The 17,440-nt window shown below is 42.0% G+C and overlaps 1 protein-coding gene across 1 annotated transcript; it reads left to right on the top strand.

The window, feature by feature from the left end:
* Positions 1–651: 651 nt before the first annotated feature.
* LOC135701911 (insulin receptor) lies at positions 652–16,166 on the top strand. The gene is made up of 6 exons (XM_065222862.1): positions 652–953; positions 1,668–1,812; positions 1,889–1,969; positions 2,038–2,218; positions 2,353–2,473; positions 13,490–16,166. The coding sequence occupies exons 1-6, from the start codon at positions 661–663 to the stop codon at positions 15,639–15,641; spliced, it is 2,973 nt and encodes a 990-aa protein (XP_065078934.1). The 5' UTR covers positions 652–660; the 3' UTR covers positions 15,642–16,166.
* The last annotated feature ends 1,274 nt before the right edge of the window (positions 16,167–17,440 follow it).

Here is a 17,440-nt window from a genome sequence, read left to right as displayed (position 1 = left end):
GTTATTGACGAAAGAGAGAGTCGATAAAGAGAATCGATGTAGATTGGTCTATTTGAAAAGTGACGTTAGATTTGTTTGCACTTCCCCCTTCTGTTCTGTGCACATAGTCATGCACCTTGTGTCCCGTGCGGTCCGGTAGACTCTTCGTCCAGGAGGGCGACAAGTTTAATTGAATTAGAGCTGATGCCCAGGGGTGAAGCAATTTAACGTGTGTATAATTGCTTCTCGATTCTCACTTTGCGTACGGACCGTATAGACGGCGAGACATGAGACGTTCAGCAGCAGGAGCAGAAAAAAGAGCATCACCAACTATATTATATCTGCTTTCTTGGACGTTGTGCACAGTTCTCCGGTAACCATGTCGTCGCGATGATCGATTGAGCACTGTTTCTCGTTTGTTGTTTGGACAATCATTGATTCACAAAATCGTCCACCCGCAGTAGGTAGGAACCAATGTGTGTATAGTTGCTATAAAGTGTTTGTATAAAGTACCGTAGGAAGAAAGTGTAATCTAGTTATCTTTCGGAGTAGATTTATTCGGAAGATGCGATACGCATCGGATAGCAGAAGTGATTGAATAATCAAAACCTATATCGAGTGTTAAACGAAAACATGTTCAAATGTAACTAGTTTAATGACAAGAGAGAAGAAGCAATCGTTATGGCAAGCCTGTATCTATATGTGTATGTGGTGATTTTTCTCACGATGCCACTAGTAATTCCAAAACGATCTCGCAGCGATGCAGAAGGCTTAGCCGAGGCTCAGCAACAAAATGCCGTTGAAGAATACACCGACGATAATGTACCAAACTGTCACAATGTAGACATACGGAACAATCTCGCCCGATTGCGCAGGATCGAAAATTGCACCGTGATTACGGGCTACTTGCAGCTAGTTCTGATCGAACGAGTTTCGCACCAGGAGTTTCAGAAGTATAATCTAACTCAATTGAGGTAAATAATCTGTCACGTTAGAATCAGCCTGTGCATATCAAGAGTATATCGGGTGGAAATGTTCAGTTAAGGAAACCAATAGACATGATTTCGCTAGAATAGTGCAAAACAAGTTTTCCAAGTATAGCAAGCGATATTTTTACTGAGGGACTTTTATCAAATACAGAATAATTCCATTCTTTTTGTAGCCGATAAGCAATGCGTACGAGATTCAAAGCGGACCTGATACAACCCCAATTCCATCAACATATTCTCTCTATACGCGTCTCTGTTGTAGTAAATACTTTTCCAATCGATCATATTATTCTTAAGTATGAATGTGATACTTGACCCTATCAATATGTACCATTTACTAATGTTAGATTGACTACTTATTGTTTGTTCTTTTATTTTAAAAGATATACTGAATCTAGATTGTTGGATTAGGCGAGCGAAAAGAACGCATCTATTAATATAAATTATTTACGCGTCGCGTTTTTTTTTTACCTGCATACTGAATTTCGTGGTTATGTAGTATAACAAAGAATAAGATGTAGATTGTATTATGTGTACACAGAAATCATGACAGGAACAAAAGCTCCATTTACACTATAAGTTAGGCACCGATCAGTGGTCGAAAGAAGGTCGAAAATATATCAATTAACTCAAATCAATCAAACGGAGAACTATTACTTTCTGAAGATTCCCGTTTCATGTGCTTTCTACTCTCCGTAGAGAAGTGACTGGATACGTGATGTTCTTTCACGTGTACAACCTCGTCTCGCTACGGGAACTGTTTCCGAATCTGATGGTAATTCGTGGCAGGACGGTGTTCTTCAATTACGCGCTGATTTTCTACGATATGCCACATCTGACTGAGGTTAGTATGGGTTGAAAGGTTGTTGCAATCAGTTGCAGACCGTATACCTTACATTACACGATTTCATATTCAATAGATTGGCTTGAAGAACCTACTCGCCATCGAAGATGGGTTCGTTAACGCACAACACTGCCCTAGACTGTGCTACACCGATACGGTCAGTAGTTCGTTCGATTAATGTTAAATAGTGTATAGTAGAATTTTAAATACAAAATTCGCCTACAGATAGACTGGCCGAGCATCACGCGCAGATCCAACCGTTCGCTCGATCTGAACCGATTTGACAAGCCGGAGAAGTTGGTGGAGTGCAACAACAACAGGACGGATTTATGCCTCGGGTGTCCCAGGCCATACTGCTGGAGCAGAGTAGCTTGCCAACGGTTTCACACCGGTTACGATTTTACAGGTAGCAAAGGCAATACCTGAACGAAGCACACTGCACAGTGCATGGATGGTCTTGCGCACACGGCACCGATTGGATGCATGGATTTGTTATTTGAATTAAGGTGTAATGAACAATTAAAGAAACATATTCCCCAGGTACCATCAAATGTCACGAACAATGTCTCGGTGGCTGCGTCAATCGAAAGGATACCGGTTGCCGTGTTTGTCGTGGTTTTAAAGAAGGCAAACGCTGCGTTGAGAAGTGTTCTGAAGGAAAGTAAGTTTTGATTTCCTAGTGCAATAGAGGAAAGTGAACGGTTGGGCGCATACAATTTGTTGATATTCACCTTTGTCTATTGTTTAAGCTTGATTGTGTACGACCTCAAGTTTAAAGACAGAATCCATAGAAGCCGTTTAAGAATAAATTTTGTTTCACCACTGTGGCTTTTATCGGGTACACTGCTAGGTGGTATAAGACGGGATTGTACAGAACAGCAGAATTCTGGAAGTTGAATATGCAGAAAATGGTATTGAGGGCCAGATCTCTCAGTTGAATAAAATATTTGCTGGTTCTGATCGTTATTGCCGGAAATGGCAAATTTCGTTTCGTGTCGTTTCGTGTCGTTTCGTATCGTTAGACAAAAATTGGTCCGCTAAATTTATGATTCCGGAAAATTTTGAAGCAAATTATGCAAACATTTTAATTCATATGGTCTTACAGAACCGCACGTTTACAATAAGGTGAAAAAAATACCGCATACCCCTACTGCTAACTAATTACGCAACAGGACGTGTTGCTCAGTGTTTGCAGCAGGAGTTTCATTTTCTCTACGTCCCACAGTGGGACGAAATCAAAGAAAGTTGGGCCTGACTATTTGCGACGAAACTATTGAGTGTAGCATTTTGATGTCTTCTAGAATGTATCTTCATGTTTTGAGTACTTTATTTGAGTAGTAAACATTTTTGTTTAAGAGAGGTATACTGCCTATAATCACATATCAGTCCCATATGGATTTTCGTCAATTTTAAGATAACGTTATCCACTATCAATTGGCATCTATTTACATATTACGTGATTAAACTACGGACTTTGATCATGAAAAATGTGAAAACAACATCAAGTCAGTTTGTCTCATTAAGCAAAGTAATCGAATATCAGTTCCATCCTGAAATTGGATCGTCCAGAGGTCGCTGATTTCAACTTGAAGAAGTTATCAATTAATTGTACATTGTTATACGACTTCTGGTTGTCTGGGTAGTGGTGGTAGATTCTCATAAATCGAGATTGTGTGTTCAGCCCAAGAATTTCTTCAAAATTAGCAATTATAAGTGTGTTCGTCACTCCGCATTTGATTAGTATTCTGAGAGAGAGCTCCCAGAAACGGTTCTGGAGGGGTGTTACTCCTGCCAAAACCTCGAGACTCATGTTATGCGTTGAGTGCATACAGCCTAGAGCAATACGCAGACAACGATATTGAATTCGTTCCAATTTTATTAGGTGACTTTTTCTTGCCGAGAGAAAGCAGAAAGAGCCGTACTCTAGAACAGAGAGAATAGTTGTTTTATAAAGCGTTATGAGGTCTCCCGGATGAGCACCCCACCATGTGCCGCAAATTGAACGGAGAAAGTTGATCCTCTGCTGACATTTTTGCTTCAAATACGTAATATGGGCATTCCAAGTGCACTTTGAATCAAACCAGACCCCAAGGTACTTAAAAGACAATGATTGGGTTATGTTTCTGCCCAAAAGATTAAGCTGCATTTGGGCTGGGTACCTGCGGAATTCTGCGGCGAGAATTCGATCCCTAGATTCATAGCCCAAGAAGACAAGTTATCTAAGGAATTTTGCAATGGTCCTTGCAACTCCACGGCATGTGGACCTCTTACGGAAACCACACCGTCATCTGCAAGTTGTCTAAGCGTGCATTGTTCTGCCAAACAGTTGTCGATATCTTTGACATAAAAGTTTTAAAGAAGAGGGCTGAGACATTAGCCTTGGGGCAGGCCCATGTAACTAATTCTGGAAGTTGTCAGTTTTCCAAGAGAAAAGTTTATTTGCTTTTCTGACAACAAATTGTACAAGAAATTATTTAAAATTCCAGAAAGTCCACATCTGTGCAGATTGTCTGACAGAATTTCAAAGGAAACTGAATCAAAAGCCCCCTTAATGTCCAAGAATACTGAAGCCAATTGCTCCTTGTGCGCAAAGGCCAGTTGAATATCTGTGGAAAGCAGCGCTAGACAATCGTTTGTTCCTTTGCTCTTGCGGAACAAAAACTGTGTATTTAATAGCAATTTATTTGATTCGACCCAGTGATCGAGTCTCCGAAGGATCATTTTCTCCAACAATTTCCTAATGCACGAAAGCATAGCAATCGGACGGTATGAGTTATGGTCAGACGCTGATTTGCCAGGTTTTTTAATGGCTATTACTTTGACCTGTCTCCATTCAGGCGGTACAATGTTGTTTTCTAGCAAGGAATTGAATAAATCTAGCAAGCGTCTTTTAGCGATATCTGGGAGATTTTTCAGAAGATTGAATTTAATCATATCGCTTCCCGGTGAGGAGTTGTTCGATGAAAGAAGAGCCATAGAGAAATCCAGCATTGAGAATGGTCTATCCAGAGAGCCGCCGCTAGGAGACGCTTGTCGAAGAATATTTTGTGCTGGAACTGAGTCCGGACAGACCTTTTTAGCGAAATCGAATATCCATCGGTTGGAGCATTCTTCACTCTCATTGAAAGATGAGCGGTTACGCATGTTGCGAGCCACCCTCCACAAGGTGTTCATTGAGGTTTCTCGTGAGAGTTCCTCGACGAAATTGCGCCAATAACCGCGTTTTTTTGCTTTGATTAATTGTTTCAGCTTTGTCTCAAGCTTTGAATATTCCTCGAAGTAAGTGGAGGTTTTGTGTCTACGAAAAGCTTTGAAAGCATCAGATTTTTCTACATACAATTTTGTGCATTCTTCGTCCCAACCAGGTGTGGCTGGTCTCCTTTTAAAGGGTGCACTTGTAACTTTTCTTTTTTGTGCTTCCAGTGAGCTTTTGTAAATCAAATCGGCTAGGAATCGATATTCTTCCAATGGTGGAAGCGCATCTATTGATTCGACACCGATTGTCACCGCCGTTGCATATTTCTGCCAGTCGATGTTCCTTGTAAGATCAAATGGAACCCGAGATGGTTCTGCAGAGTGAGGGCCAGGCAGCATCGGTTGGCGCATAACATTGGATTATTTATTTATTTATTTATTTATTAATAATTCTCTTCATCGGACTTTTGTTGTCTAAATGAAGATCACACATCAATTATAAAAATAAACACCGGATAATAATAATACTATGGTCTTCATCATAAAAAAAAAATAAAAATAACCTCGTCCTATGGCATGGAGTTGTCCTTGGATCAGTCGAGGCCGTCATCGCAGAGTTGATCGGGAACAAAAAAGGAAACAGGTAGCAAAAATTATCAGATGTACAATTAATGGACAGCTACTCACCGTTTTGCAACAATTTGCTGATTGAAAGCAGTTGCATGTGTCGAACCGTATCGTCACCTATCCAGCAGACTACGTTGAATCCGTTTACGAAATGTTTCCATTGTGCAGTTGAAATCGAAAAAAAAAATAAAGAATTCATTGAAACGGGCAGACATGAACCGTATTGGATCATGTAATCCGTAATTAGCTGCACGGGGTCCGAGATGCAGGAAACTTCTCAATCGTAGAACTCGTTCAGGTGCATAGATTTCGAATTCAGCCAAAATCCCGTGAGAGTCGTACCCAGTAGTTGGCAACGACCTTCGTAGGGTGGAAGGTTCGTAGGATCGTACCAAGGAAGGTGGCGAAGAGCGTAACGAACGAATTTCCTCTGAACAGACTCGATCCTCGCTATCCTAACTGTTTCATACGGACACCATACTACTACACCAAATTCCAAGATCGATCGCACTAGAGAACAATATAGAGCTGTCAGGCAGGTAGGATCCCGAAACTCATCAGAGATCTTAAAGATGAATCCGAGTTGCCTGTTAGCTTTGGCTATGATATCCGTGCAATGTAGCTTAAATGTCAAAGCAGAATCAAGTGTAATTCCTAGATCACGAACGTTGTCCACACGCTGCAGAGGTTGGTTATCGATCGTATAATTGAATGCAATAGGTTTTAGCTTGCGATGGAAAGTGATGATATTGCATTTTTGAACACTCAACGTGAGAAAATTCCCAGAGCACCACTATTCGAAACTATCGATCAGGTGCTGCAACCGCAGGCAGTCAGTGAAGCATCGCACAACCACGTACATCTTGACGTCGTCTGCATAGAATGACCGGCAGCCAGTAGGAAGTATCAAAATGAATATGGAGAGTAGCAGCGGTCCTAAATTGCTGCCTTGAGGAACGCCTGAGTTGTTTGAAAAATATTCCGATTGATCAGACCCGATTTTCACACAAAGCTCTCGATTGGTAAGATACGACTCAAACCAACTAGTGAGTCCATGAGAAACACCAAGCTTCTCGAGTTTTGCAATTAGAATGGCATGATCAACCCGGTCGAAAGCAGCCTTGAGATCCGTGTATACGACGTCCACCTGTGCCCCTGCCTCCATATTCCGTAGGCATAGGGAAATGAAAGGAGCGAGGTTTGTTGAGACCGAACGTTTGGGGTGGAAACCATGTTGGTCAGGAGAAATGTAGTTTCTACAGCTGGCAAATAAAGCGTCGTTGATGATTATCTCGAATACTTTCGAGCAGGCACAAAGTGAAGTAATTCCTCGGTAATTCTCCACATTTTGTTTGTCTCCTTTCTTGAAAATCGGGAACATGAACGAAGATTTCCAACGAGAGGGAAATACACCTTGTTGTAACGAAATATTGAACAGCTTTGAAAGCGGAGAGGAAAGCTCTGTTGAGCATCTTTTGAGTGGACGATGGAATGCCGTCAGGCCCAACAGCGTTCGAGAATTTCAGTTTCTGGATGGCAGAGTCGACGAGGTCCAATGTGACCGTGAAAATATCAAAGCTGAACGCGTCACTGGGAGTATCTCTGCTCCCTTCAGCAACTTGGCTTAACGATGCCGTTGAATCGTTGAAAACACTCTTGAAATGCTCAGCCAGGAGGTTACACTTCTCTAAAGAAGTGTTGGCTCTTTTTATTGGAGGCGAACCAGCCCCAGGCTGAAAGCCTTCCTAATAAAGATAAATTAATTCAAAGAGCAAATTTTCATTACGTCGAATGTAACAAAGGTAAACAAAGTCGAGCTATCAGTGTCAATCGATGCTCCTGCTATTACACTATATCAAGAGCAAATTTTCATTATGTCGTAAGTAACATTCGCACCAATCCGAGAAAAATAAAGTTTTGTTTTGATGACCGAAAAGTTATTCCTATTTCCAAGTAAACACATATAATCTCATAGTGATAGCAATGTTTAACATATTTAGCAGGGTTTTAATCATACAAATGCAAATCGCTAGCTTTCATGCTAAAAAATACTGGTTTTTGAGTCAAAAGTTATTATACGTCGTTTGGTGGCCCCTATTGTTACTTAAGTCAAAGTGTATTTACCAGGATATTCGGGAGAATTATCAATTACGTCTCCTTACGTGCAGCCCATTCATCATTTTAGGACCACCGAAATCATCTTAGCAACAAACAGTTCGATTTATTCACTTTAATAATGAGAAAGCGAAACGACGAAAGTACACTTTTCACGGGTTTCTCAGTGCTGTTACTTAAGGCAAACGGCATCTCCATAGAAATCGGGTGACTTAAGTAACATCGAAAACTATTTTGATCGGAAGGTGATTACGTCAAAAAGCAATTTGACTGGTAAATAAATTTAAAAATGGGACTTGATCCTATATTCGGACCGAGGGGGGCGACACATCTAAATCTCAAGTTCAGATGGTCAACAAATCTCACACTAGCGAATCAATCTTCGAACAATCTTCTTTCATGTGTCGCATCTACTTGCATCGCTCATCAATTTTTTGCAGGAAATCTTCAGAATCGTCATCAATCTTCTTTCTATCTACTCAGCGTGCGCGCAGCTAGGCGCAGCAAAACACAATCTTTTTTGCATCGTAGATAGAGTCGTCCCCCTCGATTCGGACAGTATATAGTGTCATAGGAGGAGAATCGATTGACACTGATAGCTCGACTTTGTTTACCTTTGTTACATTCGACGTAATGAAAATTTGCTCTTGATATACTGTCCGAATATAGGATCATATCCCATTTTTAAATTTATTTACCAGTCGAATTGCTTTTTGACGTAATCACCTTCCGATCAAAATAGTTTTCGATGTTACTTAAGTCACCCGATTTCTATGGAGATGCCGTTTGCCTTAAGTAACAGCACTGAGAAACCCGTGAAAAGTGTACTTTCGTCGTTTCGCTTTCTCATTATTAAAGTGAATAAATCGAACTGTTTGTTGGTAAGATGCTTTCGGTGGTCCTAAAATGATGAATGGGCTGCACGTAAGGAGACGTAATTGATAATTCTCCCGAATATCCTGGTAAATACACTTTGACTTAAGTAACAATAGGGGCCACCAAACGACGTATAATAACTTTTGACTCAAAAACCAGTGTTTCTTAGCATGAAAGCTAGCGATTTGCCTTTGTATGATTAAAACCCGGCTACATATGTTAAACATTGCTATCACTATGAGATTATATGTGTTTAATTGGAAATAGGAATAACTTTTCGGTCATCAAAACAAAACTTTATTTTTCTCGGATCGGTGCGAATGTTACTTACGACATAATGAAAATTTGCTCTTGAATTAATGTTGGCTCTTTTATCGCTTAGATGAATCTCAAGCGGTAGCCCATCCTCTTTCCTTTTTGTCTTCACAAACGTCCAGAATAGCTTAGGAAAACGCCGGAGATTGGTCTGCATACGTCTTGAGTACTTCTTGTATAGAAAACGGTTGTACATTCGGTAGCAATTACTTGCTAACGAAAATAATCGCTTGGTGAATGGATTAGGGGCCTGGCTGTATTTTCGAAGAGCCTTCGATCTCACACGCTTCAAGTATTGTAATCGAGCATTGGACCTTACAGGTTTTGGAGCAGGTCTCCTCAGAGGCACACAATCCATTATTAACCGGCTAACAACTTCGTCGAAATAGTTAACGGCTTCATCAATGGACGAACACAAGTCAAGCGACTGCCAATCTACCTGGGCCAGTGAGTGATTCAATGCGACGTAGTCAGGCTTTGTACATCAACGATGCACACTAATCGAGTCAGTACGGTTTTACCGAGTTTTTGAATTACGGAACTGTTCGGTAAAAGTTTAAAAATCTGTGGAAAATTTATTAATGAGAAAATTTGTTCTGAACTTGTACATACTAAGTTCTGTTAACCCCATTTAATGATAGAAAATAAAATTGATCGATTTCATTGATTCCTTACGGATAACGGTCATTTGAATTTTTACCGACTTTTTCAGCAATTCAAAAACCCAGTAAAAAATACTGACTCCTGTAAAAAAATCTTAGTGTGTGCTTTCATAGAGAACAGGAACTGATCGATTGATGAATGCTTCCAACGCTGGATGATCGGCGTCTAGATGTATCAGAGGCTCGGATGCCTCAGCGACACTTGCACTCTAGTGCGGTGGCTTCGTTCACCAACACAAGATCAAGCAGCCGAGAGTTTCTGTTTGGTACAGAATTAATATGCATTAAACCATGCAGGCTAAAACCATCTAAAAGAGCAGGCATATACAACCGAAGAATGTCAATGATTGGATGATCATTCGCGGAAATATTCCAAACAAGCCCAGACTGGTTATAGTCGCCAAATAGCAGAGCTAGATCGTTGTGATGTAATCGGGACAATACAGCACCAATGGAACTGATATGGTTCTCAACGCAGCTCAAATTAGATTTACGGTCCGGAGGAAGGTACATAACGCCTGGTAAGGTTTCGGACCCGTGTTCTGAATCTGGCAACGATTATTCTCTCATTGATAGGTTCCCACTTGATGAGCGCAGCCTGTGCTTGGGCGCTAAGCAGAAAGCCAACTCCACGATGTCGCGGAGCGTTTTCACCTCGCATACCAGAATATAAAAGTACCTGTCCCGAAGGCAGCTTGTGTTCTCCAAAGTCCGGCCAGCGGACTTCACTAAGTCCCAGGAGTGAGAACGGCGAGCTGCCTGCAGAGTTTTGTGGGTCTCCCGTGATGGATATACAGAGAACCACATCTGCAAGAGCCGACAATGGAGACGGAGCCTTCTTGATGTTCGGAATAAACGCAGCGCTGACATCGCGTCTGACCATCATCTCCTGGTTGGTGAGATCCGCCTACGCATTGCGTGGGTTCAACGGCGGGAGGAGAGATTCGGGCGGCGATTCAACACACGCCGACTGGAAGACCCAGCAGTAGAGAGATCGTTCGTCGAAGAACTCTAGGCTTGCGCAGCTAATATTCCGGAAGGTGGTAGCGTAGAAGAACAGTGGACGAGCATCAAGAATGCCTTTATTGAAACAAGCGAGAACAACCTGGGTGAGCTGCGCACTCAGAGGAAGGAGTGGACCACCGATGAAACCTGGAGGAAGATCGAGGAGCGGAGAGAAGTAAAAGCCGCGATAGAGCGAGCAAGGACCCGAGGAGCCAAGAACGAGGCCCGTCAGCGGTATTCGGCTCTAGAGAGGGAAGTTAAGCGTTCATGTATACGGGACAAGCGAGCGTGGGTGGACTCCCTGGCTGATGAAGGGGAGAAAGCCGCAGAAACTGACGATATCCGCCTCCTCTATGATGTTTCACGACGCCTGAGCGGGGCAAGGATGAACCCAAGGATGCCTGTGAAAGACGCGTTTGGACAGTTGCTCACCGACCCCACGGACCAGTTGAAACGTTGGTTTGAGCACTTTGAATAACTTCTCGAAGTTTCAACGGTCAACCAACCATCAACATCTCGGCATGATCCGCCAAGGGTGTGGCGCGTTACTCGCGTGAACACTGAAGCTCTCATTGCAAGAGATAGAAGCAGCCATCCGAAGTATGAAGTCCAACAAAGCCCCGGGGGTCGATCGCATATCAGCAGAGATGCTCAAAGCTGACCCCATGCTATCCTCACAAATGTTGCATCAACTATTCGTCTATATCTGGGACACCGCGACTTTGCCAGCCGACTGGATGCACGGCGTCTTGGTAAAAGTCCCCAAGAAGGGGGATCCAACTGTATGCGACAACTGGCGAGGCATCATGTTACTGTGTATTGTTCTCACATTTCTGTGTAAAGTTCTCCTCAATCGGATACAGGAGAAGATCGACGTTACTATCCGACGACAGCAGGCAGGATTCCGTGCTGGAAGATCCTGTGTGGACCATATTGTCACGCTCCGCATCATCATGGAGCAGGTCAATGAGTTCCAAGAGTCCCTGTACTTGGTATTCATTGACTACGAAAAAGCTTTCGACCGACTAAACCACGGAAACTTGTGGGGCGCTCTGAGACGCAAGGGAGTCCCTGATAAGATCGTCAACCTCATCGAAGCGCAGTACGAGGCTTTCTCATGCAGAGTGTTGCACAACGGAGCTTTGTCTGACCCGATTCGGGTAATCGCGGGTGTGAGGCAAGGATGTATATTATCACCGCTACTGTTCCTCATCGTAATCGACGAGATCATGGTTGGAACCGTTGACCGTGTACCGAATCGTGGTTTGCTGTGGCAGCAATTACTATGGAGCATCTCAACGACTTCGATTTGGCTGATGATGTTGCGTTATTAGCACAACGGCGCTCTGACATGCAGAGTAAGCTCGACGACCTTGTGGAACGCTCCTCTGAAGCAGGTCTAACCAGCAACGTCAACAAGACCAAATCGTTGGATGTCAACACGGAAAACCGTTCCTATTTCACGGTAGCTGGGCAGGCAGTGGAGAAAGTCGAAAGCTTCCAAAATCTTGGCAGACAGATAGCGTCGGACGGCGGCACCAAGAGCAACATAGGTGCACGGATTAAGAAGGCGAGGGCTGCTTTTGCCAGTTTGCGAAATGTATGGAGAGCGATTCAGATCAGTCGACGCATCAAAATCCGAATTTTTAACTCGAACGTGAAGTCTGTGCTGTTATACGCCGGTGAAACATGGTGTGTATCAGCGGAGAACACTCAGAAGCTGCAGGTGTTTATCAACCGATGCCTGCGGTACATAATTCGTGCCTGGTGGCCCCACAATTGGATCTCAAATTCCGAGCTTCATCGTTTGTGTCATCAGAAGCCGATAGAGACAGAAATTCGTGAACGGAAGTAGAGGTGGGTCGGCCACACACTACGACGAAGCGGAAACGAAATCTGCAAGCAAGCACTGGACTGGAATTCAGCAGGACATCGCAGCAGAGGCAGACCCAGAGGCTCGTGGCGGCGGAGCCTAAACAGTGAAATTAATAGTACGTTCAGACTACAGAGTTATAACATGTTATAGCGCTATCCTGATGGTGGTATCTGTGTAGCAATTAGTTGACAACCGTTATAACATGTTATAACTCTCCAGTCTGGACAGCGTTTAAGAACGTTGACCATTTGATCCTATCCTTCAACAATGTACCCCTCTAACCTCGAGTAAGCCGCGAGTAATCGGCCCAACTCCTACTAGACATAGAATTAAGTGAATTTTGTTACAAACAGTGAACAATGAATTATCGGCTCCGTAAAGCTAACGCGATTGAGCCTTCCAAATAAACGAAATGGATAAAAAAAAAAGAACGTTGACCGAAATTTGACTTGGGCACGGGTCAAGGCCAAAGGTAGTAATCGCCCAGGATGGAAATCTTTCACAAAGGCCCTTTGCACCCCTGGAGGTGCGCAGGATCGTTAAGTAAGTAAGTATAGAAATATTGATGATGAAGTCATTTCAGGAAACTTTCTCGGAGACGAACACTTTCTATCTGTCAAGTGGACGAGGCTAAACACTCAAAATAATCTACACGTTGAAGCTACGTGAAAAATTGCTGATCAATGATTTTTCAAACATTGCCAATTTGCCGTTACACATTTTACCGGAGGCATTGTGTTCGAAGTGTTAAACTGCAAAACGTTATGAATCGAGCAAAAGTCAACACAATTTTAGATTTAAAATTTATTTGAGATTTTATCAGACACTCAATCTTTGTTTGGTATCCAAGTACCTGAATTATTTAAACCTTTGTTGCTTCTTGTATACATATCTCACAGGGTACAATAGAGGACGGGATCTTTTACATCTTGGTGCGCCGAATCATTCACTGGCCTAAATAAGATAAATTTTCCAGGTTTAACAAATACATTCTTTGTCATTGCAGAGTATTGTATGATGAAACGCTGCGATGTATAAGCAAACCAACTTGTATCAATCGCGGAGGTTTGCTGTACGAGGGTTCATGCCTGAAGGAGTGTCCTGCTGGATACAGTGCGACCGACGTAGAAGAACTTGACGCCGATTTTTCCAACCATACTTGCTATGAGTGTCACGAGCAGTGTCCAAAAATTTGCGAAGGCTCTCAAATTATGTATTTGCTTGATGCCGAACGATTGCAAGGATGTAAGATCATAAACGGAACGCTACAAATACGGATGAATGAGGATAATCCGCACCTAGTTGAAGAGCTGAAAAAGTCGCTGGGAAGCATAGAGGAAATTATGGGATATTTGAAGGTGTATCGCTCGAACACATTACCCTCGTTGGAATTCCTGGAAGGTTTAAAAACCATTCATGGGCAGTTGGAATTGGGACATGGCAACTATTCGCTCATGGTGTACGAAAATATGAACCTCCAAAAATTGTGGAACTACGAGAACTTTGGGCCACTAAAATTAATTGCCGGAAGTATGTATTTTGTATACAACCCCTTACTCTGCGTCTCGCAGATAGAATTATTGAAGAATTTCACGAAATACAACAACACGAATGATTTAATTAACGTTGATTCCAATGGATTTATGCAGTCATGCAACGTCGAACATATTAGAGTGAAAGCTGAAGTACTATCCAGTAGGAACGTGACGATATATTGGACTAGATTCGAGAAGGCTGTCAGTCAGACGCTGTTGGGTTACATAATTTTCTTCACCCCATCGGATAAACCAAGATCCCCCTATGATGGACGAGATGTTTGCTCCGAGTATAGTTGGCAGTCAAAGTTGGTTCAGATGAAGGATATATCAACGCATAAAGAATTCCTCTCACACGACTTGACCGGCTTGAAGCCTTTGACCAAGTATGCATATTACGTCAAAACCTACCTGACAGACAACGTTCACAACGTGACGCAAAGAAAGATCGGTCAATCGTATGTGGAATATTTCGTCACAAAGATCGCAAGACCTACCCAACCGTTGAAGGTATTCACCACACAGAAAACGGATAGCTCAATAACTTTCTCTTGGAAAATACTCAAATCGGAATTCAACCTAGTGAAGAGCTATCGTGTTGAAGTTTTCATTCAACCGGATGATCAAAAACTGCTAGATCAGCGCAACTACTGCCTCCATCCACGAGAAGCATATAAGGAACCGGAAATGGTTGAAGAATGTACCGCGGAAATGTGTTGCTCTGATGATAGCATTTTCCTGGACGTTCCGGAATTTTCCGATCCTGACAACGATTTCTATTCACGAAAGAAACGATCCATATCACATGAGAATATTGCTGAAGTACAATTTTCGAGCGATTTCCACACTAAAATGTACAATACTTTTTTAAACACACCGCAAGACACTGCTGACTCCAGTACTAAAAGCCATCATCGTGCGAAACGGGAAACCGTGAATTTTAAAAATCGCATTTATTTGCATGAATTCTCTGATGTAACACAATTTACCGTTACAGACCTATGGCCGTACCACTACTACACTTTTCAGCTATTCGCTTGTAGTTCCATGAATATGAGCTACTGTAGTGCTTATAGCATATATTCTGATCGTACATACCCTTCGCTTATTCTGCCAACGATGGAGCTGACTGTAATCAAACCAAAGACTCATGAGCATTTGGAATCAAACAGCATTGTCGTATCATTTGAGGAACCAAAAGCGGTCAATGGAGCTGTTGTTGCATTCAATGTGGAAATTTCGGCTCTGAATAGTAAAGCTCCCTTTACCCGCCGTGCATGTATAACTAGACTGGAGCACGAACAAGCGGGCCAGCAATATCGTTTCGGAAATTTATCGGTGGGAGAGTATATGGTTAGAGCTCAGGTCGTGTCACTTGTCGGTGCGGAAACGTTCAGCGATTGGTACTTTGCCAAAGTGGAAGAACTGCTGGAAGAACAACCGGTGGATGATAATTCGTTGAGGAATGGTTTCATTACGTTCGGAGTTCTGTTCAGCCTGGTTCTGGGCATGATTGGATGCTACGTGTTGTATCACAGGATGAAAAAGCATCGCGATGATAAGGAGTTGCTGATAGAAAATGATGGCAATGAAGATGGGTTTGTAGACTGCGATCTGCGGTAGCTGCTAAGGTTTACAGCACAGGAGAATTCTCGATGGGCATTTCAAATGGTCCTATCTGCTTTGATCGATTCTCCTCATCAACTTTTTCTTTCGTCAATAACTTAAGCTGAACATTGCATTAGGTCCTAAGTAACATTGACAGATTCTCTTCGTCGACTTTCTCTTTGTATTCCCATGGCCATGTAAATATATTCTCAGGTATTTTCGGCACACAGATCGATAAAAGAAGTTTTTATCTAGCATCTAATATGACCAACAAAACAAGAAACAGATGTGCTCAAGTTATTAACGAAAGAGAAAGTCAACGAAGATATTCGATCAATGTTACTTAGGACCTAATACAATGTTCAGCTTGAACTCAGCTGCAAAACCTTTCCCTGTTGTATTTTACGTTTTGGAATCTAGATAAGTACATCTTTTATCAAACTATGTGATAGAATTAGCGCGAAATCTGTTTGCATAGCTGTGGTTATGAAAAGAGAAAGTCGATGAAGAGAATCGATCAAAGCAGATAGTACCATTTGAAATGTTCATCGAGAATTCGACAGTGAGCATGCATAAGGGCCTATACGCGATGATCGATTCTCTTCGTCGATTTTCTCTTTTGTTAATAACTCGCTAGATTTAACGTTTCTCGATGCGTTTGCTGTTGCTTTTGATAGCCAATACAACCTGTTACTACTCTGCATTGAACAAATTCTAGAAAATTGTTTCGCCTAGCTGTAGCAATGCAAAGAGAAAATCGATGAAGAGAATCGATCATCGCGTATTCGCCCTTATGAATGCTCACTGTCGAATTGATTAAATGATTTTTGTGTAGGGTAAGGTGGGGGTGGGGCAAGATGGGTTACGGAGAAAGATGGGTAATCTACCTAATTTAAAAATTTTATTGATTGTCAACATCAATAGGCTTAATGTAGCCCAAATGCTGGTTTGAAAAAGCAAACCATCATTGGGGTTGCATTGAACCTGATGATTTTAACAATGAAATAAATTAACAAATTTACTAGCTGACCCATCTTGCCCACCTTACCCTACCTATTTATCACTGATTAAATTTTATGGCTGGACCGGTCAAAAAATCGCTGATACAGTTAACACTTCCTAATTCTCAAGTATCAGAATAATTAACAACAACTGCTTTAATACCTACCGAGGGGGGCGTCATCTCATAATATCAATCCTAGATATTTGAAACATAACACCTACTGAATCAATCTTGTTGCCTTTCTCGTATCCAGTCCATCTACTCTTATCGCGCTCCATCTTTGTGTAAGTTCTTCCTATCAACTCACCGTGCGTGCATCCCACTACAGCAGAACACAATCCTCTCAGTATATCAGATAGAGTCGCTTCCTTCGATAGTCACTAACTATATTTCCCATAAAAATCTAGGATTTATCTCCATAATACGAAATCCTTCCTAGCTCGATAATCTCAAGTTAGAAACAATTGTCTGTATTGTAAACGATTATTGTATTGACATTCAAAAAAGGACGCAAATTTATATTGGATATGAGGTTTAAGACGCTACAAATTTGATATGAAGGTCGATGATTTTTCCTCCGTAAGATGTGCCACTTTTGGGATAAACAAGTTGCCAATAAAATGTTGTGAACCGCATACAATCGTCTGCAACTCATTTGATATATCACAGCCTCAGTATTTTTTAAACTTTGTTACAAATGGAAATTAATCTACGTTTCATTTTAACCTAGGTGCTCCAGCAACTACAGGAACTTACCAGCCTTAATTGTTATGATTTATATCTAACGTGTGTTTACATTGTTCCTGCTTTG

This window comes from Ochlerotatus camptorhynchus, unplaced genomic scaffold (assembly GCF_037179485.1).
Source record: "Ochlerotatus camptorhynchus isolate MF236.1 unplaced genomic scaffold, CSIRO-AGI_Acam_v1.1 ptg000015l, whole genome shotgun sequence".
NCBI lineage: Eukaryota > Metazoa > Arthropoda > Insecta > Diptera > Culicidae > Ochlerotatus > Ochlerotatus camptorhynchus.
The sequence above is the reverse complement of the archived record's forward strand: the minus strand, read 5'-3'. Positions and strand labels throughout refer to the sequence as shown.